The sequence below is a fragment of the Epinephelus fuscoguttatus genome, linkage group LG1 (genome assembly GCF_011397635.1).
Source record: "Epinephelus fuscoguttatus linkage group LG1, E.fuscoguttatus.final_Chr_v1".
In the NCBI taxonomy this organism is placed as follows: Eukaryota; Metazoa; Chordata; class Actinopteri; order Perciformes; family Serranidae; genus Epinephelus; species Epinephelus fuscoguttatus.
Genome location: NC_064752.1, coordinates 32,051,872 through 32,069,698, shown reverse-complemented (window position 1 = coordinate 32,069,698; position 17,827 = coordinate 32,051,872). Strand labels below are relative to the sequence as shown.

General features: G+C 41.8%; 1 protein-coding gene across 1 annotated transcript in view; it reads right to left on the bottom strand.

Moving 5' to 3' along the window:
- The window catches only part of LOC125891103 (A disintegrin and metalloproteinase with thrombospondin motifs 9-like), a 56,341-nt gene that overhangs the window by 23,193 nt on the left and 15,321 nt on the right, over window positions 1-17,827 (bottom strand). Inside the window, exons 17-28 of the mRNA XM_049580124.1 lie at window positions 16,389-16,555; window positions 16,043-16,172; window positions 13,924-14,050; window positions 13,612-13,822; window positions 13,326-13,490; window positions 12,351-12,512; window positions 10,498-10,617; window positions 8,613-8,720; window positions 8,364-8,531; window positions 5,692-5,940; window positions 4,033-4,194; window positions 3,679-3,855 (exon numbers count right to left, since the gene is read on the bottom strand). Of these exons, the coding sequence (XP_049436081.1) occupies window positions 3,679-3,855; window positions 4,033-4,194; window positions 5,692-5,940; window positions 8,364-8,531; window positions 8,613-8,720; window positions 10,498-10,617; window positions 12,351-12,512; window positions 13,326-13,490; window positions 13,612-13,822; window positions 13,924-14,050; window positions 16,043-16,172; window positions 16,389-16,555 (1,946 nt within the window). The remainder of the gene's footprint in view (window positions 1-3,678; window positions 3,856-4,032; window positions 4,195-5,691; window positions 5,941-8,363; window positions 8,532-8,612; window positions 8,721-10,497; window positions 10,618-12,350; window positions 12,513-13,325; window positions 13,491-13,611; window positions 13,823-13,923; window positions 14,051-16,042; window positions 16,173-16,388; window positions 16,556-17,827) is intronic.

Below are 17,827 nucleotides of genomic sequence, written 5' to 3'. Positions count from 1 at the left end.
GTGCTAAGTCCATAAACGGCAACAGTGGTGACCGTGTTAACACTCAGTACATTAACATGCAGCTTGAGAACATCGAATTATTGGCTTAGTACGACTGAAACCGGACTTTTAATTGCATGTAAACAGCTTAGTCCGACTGAAATTGGACTAACACACCTAGATAATTCAACTGAAAATCGAACTATTGCTGTGTGTATCCACTTAGTCCAATTTCAGTTGGACTAAGCGTTGTGTGCATGCACCTTTCGTGGGCTTTCACCCGGAAGAAGAAGGAGATGATGTAGCAGCAGTGCAGTAACTCCCAGAGCTAAACATTTTGAAGTTTATGGATGGTAGGAAAACGCGAAACGCGGATTTATTTAAAAAAGTGTCTGAACAAGAACCGGAAACTAGTTCAATATGCACGTTATTAAAAAGGACACAGCGCCGCCCATCAAGGTGGAGTCAGACGTACTTGGTCAGAAATCCGATTTTCTCTTCTGCATGTATACTCAGACAAGACGAGAAGTCCGACTTCACTGATTAGCCGATCTATGAACTTTGCTCAACTACTGCGTGCATGTAAACGTACTGAGTGTTAACTGGGGGGGAACTGGAGGATGGGTGCTACGTTTTCACGATGACGCTGTCCAAATAGTTATAAAGGCCATATGAGCACAGGGCTAGCCAGTGGGCTAAACACATGCACTAACATGCATGCGCTACTTATGACAACAAACCCAAGAGAAGCTCAGATTACAATACACACGGATATAGTGTGACGTCACTAGCTGCTCAGGAGACCATTACTCCACGATATCTTTACATAGCAAATAGTGGTTAGCTGCTGTATTAATGCTCTGAATGTCACGTACAGAACCTTTAAGGGGAACAAAGGGTTCACAATCTGAGAACATTTAGAAGTACGACATTTAAATTGTAGATACAAAAGAATGAATGAATGAATGAATGAATGAATGAATGAATGAATGAAAGGATGAATGAATGAGTGTGACCATCCTCGAGGGCCATGCACAGGTCATACATAAGCATCCACCATTGATGTCTGCTGGTCAACTGAGTGGCAGCTGAGACTGTCCTCTGTTGTTAAGGGAGGCTAATAATTGTATTGCCATTGCCTGTGGTTTTAGGTTTTAGCGCAAGGTTTGCTCAGTTTTGGTTTGAAGTTAGTTTACCATTAGAAAAACGTGCTGACTTTGGGCCACAATCCTAACAGTAATCAAAATAAACTGTTCACATAAGAATGAAAAAAGCCTTTGATAGTACCTCTACTTCACTTTAATCGTAACCTTTTCTGGAAATGAACAGAAATCCAACAAATCCATAAAAAAATTAAATATTGACATTATAATGAAGTAACAATAAATACAAGTAATTACATAAATATACAGAAATCTTCTTGAAACACAAACTAATACTGCCATTTGTGAATAAGAGACATACAATATGCTTATTTCAAGAGCCTGTTGATATGGTGTTTGACCTGTACTGCTGTTTGCACCGAGAGGTTGACCACGACGAGTCAAACTGCTAAGACTGAAGAATGAAACTAAAGAGGAATAATAGGATGTGCCGTGTTAATGTTACTGTGTTCTACTTTCACTGATTCAACCTAAATTTGATTTTATGCTGCCTTACGATCACACATGTGGGAGTCATTACAAGCAATAGTTCTCATTAGTAAATGATGTGTGGTAAAAAATGTGCTCGCTGCTGTGTTAACAGGCCCTTAAAATAAGGTGTGATGTCAGTACAGACATTTATGACCAGGAGGAGTCAACTGGGTGGGCTGCAGGCAAAAGTTGCCCCTAACCACAGATTCTGGATCAGTTTTCACTGTCCTCAACAGGATGGTGGGTGTTACAAGGTGGGGAGATGACACACACACCCTGGATCTGTGTTTAGGACCATCAGCTGCACTGGGTAGCCTCAACAACTCATGCTTAATCTTAGCCAGCCAAAATCCCTCCAGTGCAAGGGAGAGAAAGATACGGCAGGGGGGCAATCATAACAGAGACTGAGGTAGACACATTAGGTTGGCTCAGAATAAGAGCTCTGGATACAAAACACTATTAACTTCCCCTGTGGTCACAGGTATCACGTGTTCAAAGTACGACATTTTAACAGCCCATTCTCTTAAAAAGGTTGAGTAAGTTGTTTGATGGACATTCGAAAACAATTCAACATTATTTCGTCAAATCTGTGATACACTTTGCATTTAGCTGATCAATCTGATCAATCCACTAACTGCTCATGGAAAGAAACAAAAAGTACAGAAAAGGCAGCACCAAAAAAAGCAACGTGCCACAATAAACACCTAACCAACCAAAAACGTGATGGTTCATTTTTGATATCTATATCTTATATCTCCCTTGTTTGGCCAAAGCACCACTGTAGTGTAAGTTATCATAGTTTAATGGCTAGTTGAGTTGCGTTTTGTTCCAAATGAGGTATTGTTGAGCATAGCATATTTAGCAACTCCAAGTACTTACTGTACAAAGAAAACATTAACTAACACAATATAAATACACTCATATCAAGCACCTTTGGAGCAGAGAGCTTTAAACCTATTGTTTTGGCCACACTAAGTGAATCTGGGTCAAAACCCTCTGCCAAACTGGAATACAATGGCTATTAGTACTAATTACCACAAACTCAGTGAGACATTTTATTTTACAGTGCTAGTACAGCTGCTGTTTGCTGGTGTTTACTACTGATACTGGACGTTTCAGGAACTTTTGAGTCAACATATTCATGCGTCAATGTCATTGTAGGGCAACACCACTGTTTGTTTCATAGCAGAGGGTAAATACATAAACTGTAAAATAAAGTGTCTAAATAAGATTAGTAACTTCTCTAAAAAACCACATGTGCCTTGAGACAAATTGAATTCTTGATACAATAGCCATTTCAAAGATGTATATAGTACAAAGATGTATATATATAGTACACAGCCCAAATACAGTCCTATGTAAGTTTTTAAAGTTCATAACAGAACATTGACTACATTGTGTAGCACCACATATTTGGATTATGGGCCATTCTTTGGATAATAAAAGAACAAGGCATCGTACTGTATATTCCTGATATACAAAAACATTCATCAGTATTTGCATATGAACAAAGATTGGCTAAATGTGCGAATACAAAGAGCTAAGACACAAAATAAATCACTTTTAAAAGTTAATGCTATATACAAAAGATAAAAAGGAAAAAAATATCTTAATAAATTATCTTTAAAAACAATATTTTACAAAACTAACTTTGATTGTGATACAAAGTGATCCTGAATTTTTCATATACTAATACAAGGCTCAACAACAGTTTTATGGTAACTAGGACTGACAAAAATGTTCTTGTGGTCACAGCTGTCACTGAAGTTTTTTTGACAGTACTTTTTTTTGGCATATTGCAACCAAGCGTGTCTTTGCCATTTAAGCACAACAGAAATTTACTTTCCGAATGTCTTGAGGAAACGTTGACCAATCGCAGGCACCAGAGAGGGAGCAGGAAGTGGAGGAGGTTAAAAGTAAAAGTAGAGAAATGGGAGTGTGATTTCTCCAGTGCAAAAGCACCAAAGTCAAAGCCCCTTTAAGACTGTTTGTGAAAGAGTAAGACCACAGGTGAAAAAAATATGAGGTTGAAAAACAAGGTATAGAGTATTTTTTATGAGCGTACCGAGCTCCATGGGTCTGTGCTCCAGTGGGGGCTAGACGGGCACGGCTGAGTATTGCACTGCTCACGATCTGGTGGCTTGTCATGGATCTCGCAGCTCAGATCATTGAAACGCTCGCCGTTTGGACGCTGACACACCACCAGCCTAGTCTTGATCCCACCTCCACACGGCTTGGTGCACTGAAGACAGCAGGAGAGGTTGTGTTTTAGATTTGTAATGCATTTTCAAACCTCCACACAAAGCAACTTCTACATCAATTACTCAAACACAAATAAGCATCACACAGTTTACAGTTTTCTCTCTCAGCTAGACCAGCATCTGTCAAGGAGACGCAAAAGCCATGGTGTCTGTCTTACCTCTCCCCAGCTGCCATAGATCCACTGTGGACATGGCCCTGACTCACAGGATCGCTGCTCACTGGGCCGGCTGCGATCCTCACAGCTGTTGGCAGGGTAGCCGTTCTCATCCTGGCACACTACTACACGGCGCTGGAAACCTCCTGCACATGTGCTGGAGCACTGTTGGACAGAGAATGCAAAGAGCACAGTGTCAAAAAGACGGTTCTCACAAACAGATGCTCAGTGTTGAGGTGTAAATACGTCCCGGGGGACATACTGTGTATTATTTACATCTCCTTTAGACATGATGACGTACAGACACATACTTAAGTTAAACCCCCAGCTGCAAAATATTAAATCCATGTGTCAATGAGTACATAAAAAAAACCCTAGTTTGTTAAATGCAAAAAGTACACGTCACAAATCGACGTGCACTGTGAGGTGTATATTGTGTGCACACAAAGCCCCCATTCTTTCAGAGAACAACAGACATCTAATGTCAAATGACTGACCACGTCTGCTGCTATATTAAAATACATATCCTCAGGACAGAGACAGGAAGAGTCACCAGAAATAGCTTTAATCACTTCCCAGAATTATTTAAAGGTCAGAGTTATTTCTGGACAGAGATTATCACTAACACAGTTTTAAAAAAAAAACAAAAAAAAAAAAACAGCTGAACAATACAAAGAACAAGATCCATGGGGGAGACAGTCTTTGGCTCTTAGGTCACGCTATCCTGCGATGTTACATCATGATGGCTAAGGCCTTGTTTAAAAAAAGAGAGCAGGGCCTAAACTCACTTCATGGGCATTTGTCAAAGTCTGCATCAGTCTGCCAAACACATCGTAGAAAGTAAATGACTAGTTCACAAACTTTCTACTTTCTTACAAATTGCTGGACTTAACAATATACATCAGTGCCTAAACCACCCCAAGTCCCTGCAATACAAGGGACAAATTTAGTAAGGGCACTTATTACATTTTTTGATACCATGTGTTTAAAACTATGCAATCCTGTAATTTGAGGCATTAAAGAAAAGTTACAAAAATGTTGTGTATGCTGTCAATTATAGCTCTTAGAGAGGAAGAAAATGGCAATCGGTTGGTGCATCTCTACATGATCTCTGTTAATTATATATTTGAAAATATCAAAAGTACCAAAGCAAATCTACTACCAGATTTTTTTAAGCCAAGGCTAGTGTATTATGCCATGGTATCAAAAGAGGTATCAAGTATTGTTCTTTTTTTTTTTTTTACTAGTATTGTGTTGAAGTGTTAAATTCTGGTATTGTGAAAACATTAAAATGAACTACATTTAACCTTCTTGATGTGAGCTCTGTGAAGATCTAAACCACTCTCATGTCTGTATGGTAAATTTAAAGCTAAAGCCAGAAGATGGTTAGCTTACCTTAGCATGAAGACTGGAAATAGCTAGCTTGGCGCTAACCAGCTATTGGCTATAGTGTCGTGTTTACTGTTCAGACATAAAAGTGGTATCTATCTTCTAAATTAACTCTCCTTGCAAATAAAGTGAAGTAGAAAAGCATATTTCTCAATGTATCAAACTTTTCCTTTAATCCTGTGTGGACTCACTATTTGTGAGACTACAGGGCAACATTTGAACATGTCTCGTTTCCCATTTTTCCCAAATACTGCTGTGTGTAAAATGCCTTACCGCGCCCCAGGGTCCAGTCCGCCATTGGTGGGATTGGCTGCGGGGCAGGTTGTTCCTGTTGCTGGCATTTGGTGAGGACGGGAAAGGTCGGGAGTCACTGGAGCGGGACGGGCATTGAGACATAGCGCAGTCCTGCTCTGTGGTAGGACGATCGTCTGGGTCACACTCACTAGCATTCACTTCTTGGTCACTGAAGTTGACGCACAGTACCTGCCGTGTCGTCTTCCCCTGGCCACAGGTTACTGAGCACTGAAAACACACACAAACACACAGTGGATACACAGATCTGTCATGAGTATAAATAGACATACAAACACACGTTTGAAGAAACAGTTATTATTACACGCAGAGAGGCATGGACGTGGGAAAAGATTAGCCATTAGCCCCTTTTACTCTGCCTGTACAAGGTGGGAATGTTGTGCCATTATTCCGCATCACCATTCTGTATAAAACAAACAATCGTGGAATTGGGGGACAGAGTTTTCTCGCTTTTAACCTGGTAGTGGAGGCAGTAATAGAGCCGAATCAACAGCCGGAGAGATGAGATGAGTGGGATGTTTTGATGATGTGTTATGTGTGCGGGAAATTTAAAAAGCAGCTGATAGCAGTTAGCAGCTAACCCACTTGCTATTAATATGAATGGCTGAAAGTGATTCATCAGCCCTGTCTCTTTACCCTGCACTTTACAGAGGTTTGACAACACTGACATAGAAAGGTGACCATGGATTATAATAACTATGGGGTTATGATATGATTACCATGATCACAAGCCTTCTCATCCATAAATTCTGCTCTCTGGGGGACTGAGTTAGCATTTGAGTATCTTCCAAATACCATCACATGCATGGGCAGAATACACTGCTACAAGTGGCTAAACATCTCCATCACAGAAAGTGATGTGTGTGGCTGATGAAATAAAGGTGAGAAAGCCTTTCTCTTTCTTTTGTCATCCTTCCCAGGTACTGAAAGATCTTCAAGAAGTGGTTTATGACCATAGGTGACACTCATCTGGGAAAGGAAGAGTTTCCCTTTCAGAGTCAGCTCCTCTTTCCCCATGATAGCATGGAGCAATGTCTGAGTAACTGTGGCTGCTGCATATATCCAACTGTAGATCTCAAGACCCTAACATACTTGAATCCTCTCACTGGAGGGCAGCAAACAACTCCCAATTTGGTGACCCATTTCATATTGCCTCAGATATGTACGTGTTGTCCCCATTTCCAGTGGACACTCAATTGGAAACTCATGATCCCAAAGCCTGCTGATGGCCAAAACTATAGGCAATCAGCAGAGCTACGTCACCTACAAACAGATGAAATCTTCATGCCACCAAAGTGGGAACCCTCCATTCCTCAGCTGGGCCTTAAAAACAACAAGGGTCATTCCTGCCAGGGTGCAACACCAACTGAAAGCAAGCTTGACTTGGTGCTGAGGATTCCGACACAGCTCTAATTCCAGTTAAGCGTGCCATGTAGCAAATAGGCCTAGCCGCTGCTCTGGTGCTGGCTCACAACACAGTATCTCCTTAAAGGACCCATGCACACATATCTTTCTTTTTAGGAAAGTAACACAAGGCAGATTTTCTGCCAAGCACTAATGGTGTCTCACTCAGCTCCTCCCTAGCAGAGTCCACTTTCTGTCTTGCAGAAGGTGATCTATTATACTTATGCAACAGCTGCCTACTCTAAAACCTCTCCTGGGATTACACTGACCAGAGGTTTATACTGCACTGTCACAGTGTTATGGATTTCATATGACTTCAGATACTGTCAGGCGGTTTTACATACAGTAACTCCATGTATATGATGTGATACTAAATGAAGCTGTTGGATAACATACTGCGGGCTGTACCTGTCCTGAGAACTATAACAAAACTCTGTCATCTTGGAGTGGTTCTGTCACTGCAGGACAAAGAAGGCTATTTTGCTTTGGGTCAGTAAATCTAGTGCGTGCGTGTGTGTGTGTGTGTGTGTGTGTGCTGGGATAGGCCTCTGAAATCTTTTTTGGCCTTGGGATGAACTATTTCCTTTTGGGGGGTCAATGAGTGTCTTTGGCTTGATGGTGCGGGTGTATGTGTGTGTGTGTGTGTGTGTGTGTGTGTGTGTGTGTGTGTGTATGGTGACCAGACCTGCAGTCTGGCTGTACTGTATCATCAGGACTCTGATGAGAAACATCTGTAAACAAGACTGGAGCCCCTCACTGCAGCCCCTTGCATCTCGCAACTCCAGCAACTTTTGCCTCTCTCCAATTCTCTCTCTCTTTCACACACACACTCTCCTTCTGTAACCTTATTCCAGCCCTCCTCCAGGCCTTGATACACACTTGCCTTCCAGCTGCCACCCTGTCTCCACATCTTTCCTCACACAAACATCTACATAGCGTGTGGAAACACTAATTGTCAGTGTGGGTGAAAAATAATTTAGAGTATACTGAAATAAATAAACGTTGCAGGAAGAAAAACATCTGGATGGCGATATTGACAGCACACAGTTTAAGTTAATCAACAGTCTGTCCATATAACAAGATGCAGATTTGAGGGAAAATGTTTTCTGATTCAATAGGAAAAACTTTTTTTCTAATTTGTACTTATTTGAAACTGTTCTCTACAACAGTGGATGGACTTAATACATTTAGGTGCAGCAACTTTACATTACAACAGGTGGTTTTCTTACCACTGTCCATTCCAGCACTTTCCACTGTCCGCAGGCCACCACTGAGCACACTTCTCTGGCAGGGGGTTTTGGTAGGTGGGCGCATGCCGACTCCTCTGCCACACCACCTTGGTTGTCACGGCAACTCACGTAGCGCATACGTGTCCCTTTGCCACAGCTGGCACTACACTGTTGTGCAGAGGAGAGAGGTTAAGAAGCAGGAAACCAGCAAAAAGACAAACAAATTGAAGATGTGACAGGAATACCAACCTGGGTCCAGGAGCCAAAGCGCCACTGGGTTTTGTGGCCCTGGTGGGAGGGGACTTTAGTCCCTGGGGGAACAGGGTGGCTGCTGGGACACTGGGCCAGTTCACAGTCCTGTGGAAGGGAGGACACATACACCCATTCATGCAGTGATTAACAAAATGAATAAACTGTAACAACATCTGTCCCTGACCACAAAATACCATGAATATCAGAGATAGCTCCTCCGACATGGGACAGTTGTTAACAACTTAAACTATATTCCTTCAGCTCTACATTTGGGGGCAGTTGTGTTTCCCATCAACCCTTTCCCCCCACCTTACCAAAACAACATTAACAGGGTCCGCCCCGTCAGTTAAAACTATGGATTGTGGCAGTAAGCCACTCAGCATAAAGCCCTGATCCCTGTCATAACAGGTCATAGTGGAGTGGTATTCAGGGCTCCAATGCCCATGCTGGCGTGGTTGTAAACTCCACCCCTAATCCACCCCCTTGTCCCTCACCTTCCGCCCTTTCCTAGTTTTCCCCCATGCCCTCTGGTGCCCTCTGACCCCCAGTCTCTAGGAATGAGGGCCTTAATCAGGTTGCATAGGCCCTGAGCAGGCTCCACATTCCACACTCTGCCTCCTGATGGAAACAAATAGCCGTCATGGTAGCGCTTAAAGTAGCTCTACGCACACTTCCTGTTGGACTCACATTTTACATTTAAACTGATAAAATATGATTTTGTGATGATCATTTGAGTTTATGTGTATGCATGTACATTACACCTTTAGGGCTTCTATAACTAACAAACCCAAGCAGTGTTCACAACTTTTTAGTCTCTATACAATCAATAGGCGAAGCTATCGAGCAAAGCATCTCTTGCCTCCACGTCTCTCCTTCTTGTACTCAGACCTCCATCCAACTCTCTGTCCTTTTTCTAAGCCCTGCTTGGTGGCTGGTGGGACTGGCGGCTGGTGGCCCACTTCATGGCTGGCTGGTTAGAATCACAACGAGGTGGGGCGACTGCTTCAGGGTCACTGGCTCTGTCGGCCCAGGCACCGGAATTAAGAGCCGCTGCGACTAGAGGGGGCCTCATACTGAGTGTGCATGCTCAGCCCTCTGAAATGGGTTTACGCCCCTCGCTAACCAAACAAAACTCTCATTCAGCTCAAAATAGGTTTCTTTGGTGTTCCTGTGTCTCTTTGTGTGTGTGTGTGTGTGTGTGTGTGTGTGTAACACTTAACAAACGGGTGCACTAGCACAGTTAGACATCAAAAACCACTCCACATGTAAACCCTTTCTCAGCCTGCATAACCAGTGGGTAGAGTATATAGGAGCAAACTTTTTTAAACTGTAAAATCCTTTTCCAACTAGAGCAACTAGGTGTTTAGTACAACTATGGGATGTTTTAAAGTGAAGGTATAGGCAAGATTCAAACTAAGAGCAAATACTTTGAAGAGAGCATACCCTCTGCCAGACTTTAGTGTCTCTTACATAATGAAGATAAGAGCGTTCTGCAGAACAACACTGTAAAACATTTGGGCTTTCTTTGGGGGATTCTGTCTGAGAGTTGTGTGTCTCAATGTGGGGATAGCAAGGTTGGTATAACCTCCCCCTCTGTCTTTCCCTCTAGTCCAGACTAGATCAGACAACAGAGCTTTATTGAGACCAGGTGGAAATGAAATGTGTGTTTGTCTGTGTGTGTTTTGAGTGTCAGTGTGCATGAACGTAGATGCTTCCCTCTCTCCTCACAGCATGAATCAGTTTGAGACTCAGTCATGTAACAACTGTTGCTCTAAAAGCGAGGAGTAGGTAAAGAGATTGTGGACAGCTGTGAGAAGCAGAGGAAAGGTGTTAGAGCGGGAGAAAAGATGCAAGGAGAGAAGGAAGAGAATGCCCCCCTTACCTGGGTGTCAGTGGGCCGGGTGGCAGCATTACATTCAGTGTCATCCATGACAGCACCATAAGAGCCAACTACACACTTCACCGCTCGCATCTGGTAGCCTGGCCCACACGAGGTAGTGCACTGGGTTCAAAGAGGGAAAAAAAGGAGTGGTGGGGGGAACATTAGCAACACTGAGCCAAAGAGAAAACGGCAAGCAAAAAACAGACAGTTCATCTGAGCCAAAACAGCAACTCCCACACACAAACAAATAAAAAGAACTGTAAACCAGGGTTGGCAAATAAAAAGAATTCTTTTATCCTTCCACTCTTCTGACAAATATCCCAAGATCAGAGCTTGAAGCAGATAAGACTCTCAAGATCAAATACATGAGGAGCCTATTTGCTCATATACATTGCACTTGTCTTCTTTCCACTGTAGCCAAGTCAGAGGATACTACCCCACGCTCTCTTCTGCCTCACTGCCTCTAGTGAAACAGGGTCAAACTTGTGTGGCGGCAACTTCAACAACCATTTGACCACGCTTCATTTAACGACTTCAAATATACCTTAACGTGCGCACATCCTCTGATGGGGGGCACAAAAATATCTCAAATTTTTGGGTGTTCAGTTCTCTGTGCACACACACAAATGAGACTGAGCCTGCACACACTGACACTATATACTGTATGCACAGCTCTATATAATTCTTTTGTAAAAGAACACGCCCACCCACATCATCAATAGCTTTTGTTTATGTACTTTGGCAGGATGTGCTCTGTGTATAAACAGGCGAAAGAAAAAGGGACAGTGCTAAATGATGAGCTTAGCTTATCTGTGTCCTCCCCTCGGTTTACATCAGAGGGGAATTCACCAGAGACGCAACAGTAATTATAAATGTCAGCCTCTGTGCTGCTTTCCATCAGCTGGGCAGACTTCTACACATATATATGAAAGCAGTGGCTGTGGATCAAGATATCTGAATTAGCCTTCAATTAAAACACAAAAATTTCCTGATATAAGACTCAAATCAAGCACAGATGTATAGTACAGTATTGCACTGTATGATTCAGATTATTTCATTTCATGAGATTAACAGACCAATGTTAGAAAAGAGCACCTGATGTCTCTATAAGACTAACAGTGCAATTTCCACCACAGACGATCTGCTGTTTCACCTACTCTGGAATATAAATGGTTTAATTAACATCCTTAAAATGTGTACAATGCAGGAATTGTCACTAACTGCAAAACTGGAAGCCAACCCCAGGTTCAGGGACATTTGTAGCTAAACAATTAGTGAAGTGATGAGCCCTCATTTATTATCCTTTTCCTTGTTCTAACTTATAACATAACAAACTCTGTATGGCATAGCTAGCATTACTTGCAGTACACAAGGATGGAGGGCTGCTAGCTAAACATTTGAGAACTGCATTTCTGCAGATTTATGTCATGCTTGTTAGCGAAGCTGATATTAATTGCTCAATAAACCTTACTTTCAACAAAAAATCCCAACTCCTGAGGTACCAATAGCAGAACCGAAAACTCCAGACCTCATAAGTGCTCCAGGTTTTAATCATTTTACACCAGCTTACGTTTAGACCGTTCTGACCTTATCCGCCCACTGTGCAGAGTCTCTACAGATAAATACACCGCCACAAACTTCTAGTGGGTCATAAGTGATGATTGAGAGAGTTCAATTCTGTAAGAGTCTTTACATTGTTTTTTTTTTAGGAAAATCCTGCATAGTATACCTTAAAAATAGGTATGCCCCTGGATTTGTTCATCTGCCACACCCCGGCATTAGTACATACCCTTGTTCCCCACAAATTATTTTTTTGATCACTGTGTGTGCTATACACTATTGTTAAGACTCACCTGTCCCCATGGTCCAACCTGCCAAGAGGCACACTCCTGCTGCTGGCACGTCTGCACCGATTCAGGTTTAGATGAGCCACAAAAGCGGTCATCTAAACGGTCCTCACCAAACTGACACCACGTCTGACGGTGCTTATAGCCTTTCCCGCATGTCACCAGGCACTGAAAGGAAAACATTTCAGGTTTTAGAGATACATATACAGTATATTACATGAACACTGGTTACTGTCAGGCATTGAGGCTGCTGGAATTCCAGTTCACAGATGAAGAAGACAGATGAAGATCATTTGGTGTTGTGAAAAGCAGGATATGCAGATTTAGAACAAAAAGCGGTTTGAAGGGACCAAAAGACGGGGCCAGGGTGTCTATTTATGTTTGAGTACAGTGCAGTGTATATGTTTGTATTTATCAGCACCACATGGGAGATCTGAAATATTCCTGGAATGAGGCCCAAAGCTTTGCAAGCTCCTCGCTACAATGTATGAACTGTACAGCAGTTAAGTACAATCTCACCCTGCAATCAGCGATTTCCCAACACTCACTATACTGGAAGGAGGGGAGTAAGTCTTCCAAAGCTGAGACATGCACAATCAACACTGGATTTTACATTTGACCCAGAACTTTGCTGGCTTAAAACTACAGTATTTAAACAGCTTTTTCTTTACATTGACTAAACACAGCTTCATAAACAGCAGGAAGTCTTCCTCACAGATAAATATATATGCACAAGCCACATGTAAATGTATGCTTTAACAGAAACAGATGACATAACCTTCATTCCGCTTCAGATGTTTTATTTTTATGTATGTGATTGTAAATTAAATAGGAACATTTTAATGTAAACATGAAGCATATACACTTCATGTAAATATGAAGTGTATATGTTATCATCTCCTCAATCTCCTTTATGTGAGTAGTAAATATCAGATTGTTCTTCCTTTGAGGGCAAGAGAGCACAATAAGAGCTGAACTGACCTCAGACCAGTCGCCAGTCTTCCATTGTGGACAGAGGAATTCATTGCAGGGTTGGACGGTCATCTTGTCCCTTTGACTGCATTTGCTCTCATCACCGCCAGCCTCGGCTGCCTTTCGACACACTGCCCCTCGACGGCGGGTGCCTCCACCGCAGCTCTTGGAGCACTGCAGCACAAGTGTTTGAACATAAGTGAGTGTAAACACGTATACACAACCTGTAATAAACTTTGATAAACATTTGGATTATGCTCACACACAAACCCCACGCTTCCTACAACAATCTTACCTCTGTCCAAGGCGAGTACTCCCAGCCACCTGGGTTACAGTCTCCATGGCAACCTTCCTTGTCATCAGGTTTGCGCTGACCGCTACAGTAGCGGTCATCAACCTTCTGCGTTTTACCATCTGCACGGCTGATTTTGGCACAGTATATTTCCAGGGTACGATATCCCAGGCCGCACTGAGCTGTGCACTCACTCTTACGAGCAACATGCCACCTGCATCGTGGGTGGTAGGGGAAATCCTTGTCAGTGACTTGAGGAAAAAAAGTTATTGTTTGGTTCATACAGGTACTAAAAGCAGTTTGAACTGTACAAACCTGAGTTCACATTCAGTGTTACAGGGCTCAGTGATGACAGCAGGTCTGGCTGTACCGTGACACCTCTGGTCCGATACCACCACCCTGTCTGACTCTCTGCTACACAGAATTTTCCGCTTGCGCTCTCCTATGAAGACATGATGATGAAGTTTGGAATTAAAAAAATCTAAAAGTAAAGTCAAAGGTTTGTCTTGAATTCTTAAGCACCATATACCAAATACTGAAACACTGCAGAGATTACCATCTCTTGTTAGCTCCACCATTAATGATATAAAGGAATACTTCTGCCCCTTCCCAGTTATCAATTGTATATCAATTACTCACACTGTGTTTTACTGAATTTTTGCATTCCACCATGGTAAACTAAGAATCCAAAAACTGGGAAAATTCATGATGAATTGGAGTAAAAGAAGGTCATGTGCAACAACAACAAAATTATATCAAAACATCTGTTTACAAACTCTCACACAACACTGGCAGCAAAATCCAAGTCTCACTCAATTGTAGGCTCATTACTTCCCAAACGTGCATTTCTGCTATTTAAAGGTCAAGTGTGTGGGATTTAGAGAAATATATTGGCAGAAATTGTATACAATATTCATACTAATCAGTTTACAATCACCTAAAATTAAGAATTGTGGTGTTTTTGTTACCATAGAATGAACTGTTTATATCTACATACAGAGCAGGTCCTCTTCCATGGAGTCCACCATGTTGTTTCGACAATAGCCCAAAACAGTCAAATCAAACACTGGCTCTAGATAGGGCAATTCGCGTTTTCAGTTTTCAGTTTTGCAGCCTCACTGCTAGATGCTACTAAATCCTATACACTGGACCTTTTAAACACTTTAACAGTCTCATGCACTGACAAGTAGTGTGCCTGCACTGTTTATAGGAAGATGATTTTTGGGAAGCACTGTGCATACAACTGCATCAATGAGACTTGGCTGCATGAGTTGTGTAAGATTTTGTGAACGGATGTTTTGATATAGTTTTGCTGTTGTTCAACGCGGTTGCTATGACTTCAGTCCGTTAAGCATTTTCTCTGTTTTGGGATTGTTCATTCACCATGGAGGCATGCAAACACTCAAAGTTTTCTTCACAAAATTTAACATAACAGTGGGTGAGTATTTGAAAAACAAATGATCATTTGGGGGGAGGGTGGGGGGTGAAGAACCCCTTTAAGGAAAACTTGTATATTTAGGTTTTAAATAAAGAAATGTATTTTGCTCCATTTGTATGTTGTTTGATGAGAAAGACATGAGTGACTGTGTAAAAATTTACGAGTTGCAGTCCAAGGTTTTGTAACTTCATCCTCAAACAAACCCCACTACCTTCCACTGCCTGACCTCAGCTTCTGTAAGACCTACAAGTAGTTGTCTCAGCCAGTGCAACAGCTCATTCAAGTACATTATAGATCATGATAGGATCGCAATGACTACCAGCAGCAGTGTGTTTGCTTCACCTTGGCTCTTGTGTTGACATCCCTGCACTGAATCACAGTGCACCGACTGTGCAGGGGAGAGAGATTTAAACCTCATGTGGCTGCAGGAAATAGATTCTCTATCAGTACCTCATGTTACAAAGTTTTGCAGCTCAGTGCTGTGAGAGCTTCGTGTGCTCCAGACTGCCAGAAAGGCCGCATAAATTGGAAAATCGAAAGCTGCTGAGGGGCTTTACATGTTATCTGTTTATCCTGCTGTGTGAACTCATTGGTTTCTCTTTGGAATTTACTGTTGGTTGTTGAAGCAGCGCAGTGTCAAAAAGTGGAGAACGAAATTCTCAGACAAAGTGTTTGAGTCATTACACACAGGTTTTAGAGTTTACCTGCGATCCGCCTCTGCACGCCTACATACTCCAACATATCCAAGGTCATGTCAAAGAAGATAATCTGACCCAGCATACTATGAGGTCAAACTTTAATCACTTGTTCCAAACCGTTTATGTCTAGCATGAAGCTGTCAAGTTTAGCCAGACAATCCTCTCTCTCCTGTGCCTCAGGCTCAGTGGTTCCCACGTCTCCTCTCGCTGTTCCATCTCATCTTTACTCTCACCACACCATTTATCATTGACCACTCCCATCATCTCGCTGTGCCAACCCCTTGTGCCTCCCCCTCACCTTGGCACAGGCGGCTGCACTCCTGCCAGGGCCCATAGGCATCCCAGAAGAACTGCTGAGGTTTGTCTTCTATGGGGATGTTGAAGGAGTACCTGACATCTGGGTTGTAAAGGTTCCCCACAGACAGCACCTGCGGACGATATGCATTAAAATACAATAAGATTATGAGTTTTAAACATCATAGATCGTACAAATCAAGTAAAAAAAAAAATACTTTAAGAGGTCAAGCCTGTAGATGTATTCAAGTTTAAGTGGCACAAATTTCACTCATGACACTGCTTCTAAATCAGTCTAGCTCTGCATATTCTGCATGGCACACTAAGCTATCATGACAAGGACAATTTACCTGGACAATGATCTCCTCCTCAATGCGGTCAGTACAGTTGATCCTCTCAATGACATGGTCAGAACCACTGTACTCGATGATGGCATTTCCTACTTTGATTTCCCTTTTGAACATGCTGACCACAAACTCTCCATTAAGCAGGAACTCTCCACGGCTATTTGATATGGCTGCAGAGAGACAGAAAACACTTACTGTGCTTGATCCCACAGAGACAGAGTGACAGAATGTAAGATTGAATTATCCTTGCTTAAGTGTAGGGCTGCACTGAATAGTTTAAGGCTTTCAGATTTCTAATGCTGCATAGCTTTTTGCATATTCATTCATTCATTCTGTTTAAACCCAGTTTTTCTACACATGTACAGATAAAGATTAGGCTATGCTAATACCATTAATATTATACTTTTATAAAAATTAGATTCCAGTGGTGGCTGCGTAAGATTGTTGTGTCGTAGCATAATGATTCTAAAAGCCTAAGGGCGTGTTTATCATTTCATCATTATTTTATGCCCTTATCAGATTAGCCTGCTGCCTAAATGTATTTATCTTGATGAAAGTGACAAGTTATAGTCATTAAATAAAGTTGATGTAATAAAAATGATGAAACACTTCATTCCAATCGAGAATTTTCTATGTATTCAGATTTTTAAAATATCTTTTAAGGGTGATAAGTGGAAACATGATGACAGACATTTGAATCTTAATTTCAAAACCTCAATAAAAACTTTGAATATATAAAAAATGACATTTGGTTCAGCCTTACATAATTGACACATAATAACTGCAGAAAAAATGAAGAAAGTAAAATGATTTGTGCAATTGATCATTCTGAAGAGAGAAACAAGTGAAAGTACACAATTACATGTGACAGGGCTGCTTAAAAAGACCATGGCTCATGTTTTCATTTACAGTAAGGCACATGCAGTAGGCAGCAGTAAAGTCTTTTTGGGGTGAAATAATCATCTGTTCCTGTAAAAGTCCCATCCAGGGGCATCCTGCTCTGTTCAACAGCCAGTCTGCTGCACTCATTCACCCTAATGCGATTATGGAGCTAATTTCCTGCCTTTACTTTCCTCGCCATTTCACACATTACACTAATGTGACCGTGGAGAGCGGCCCTCATTCCGGCAAAATCATCTCCACTTTGGGCCCCTAATAACTGTGCCATAAACAAATTCAGACAAATATACACACACAATAAGGGGCGACAACTGAAAAACCATGTTCATAAGTTTATGTGGTGGCATATAATCGAGTACAAATGGCAAAGACAAAAACGCTGATGATTAAAAGAAAAAACAAAACAAAAAACAGCAGTATGCAGAAATATACGCTAAACATACAGACACATATTTGTTGACCTTGATGGAATGATAGCCAGAGGGCTATGTGAGCTCAAGTATTAGCATGCTCATGCCAACATGACATGTACACTAATGGCT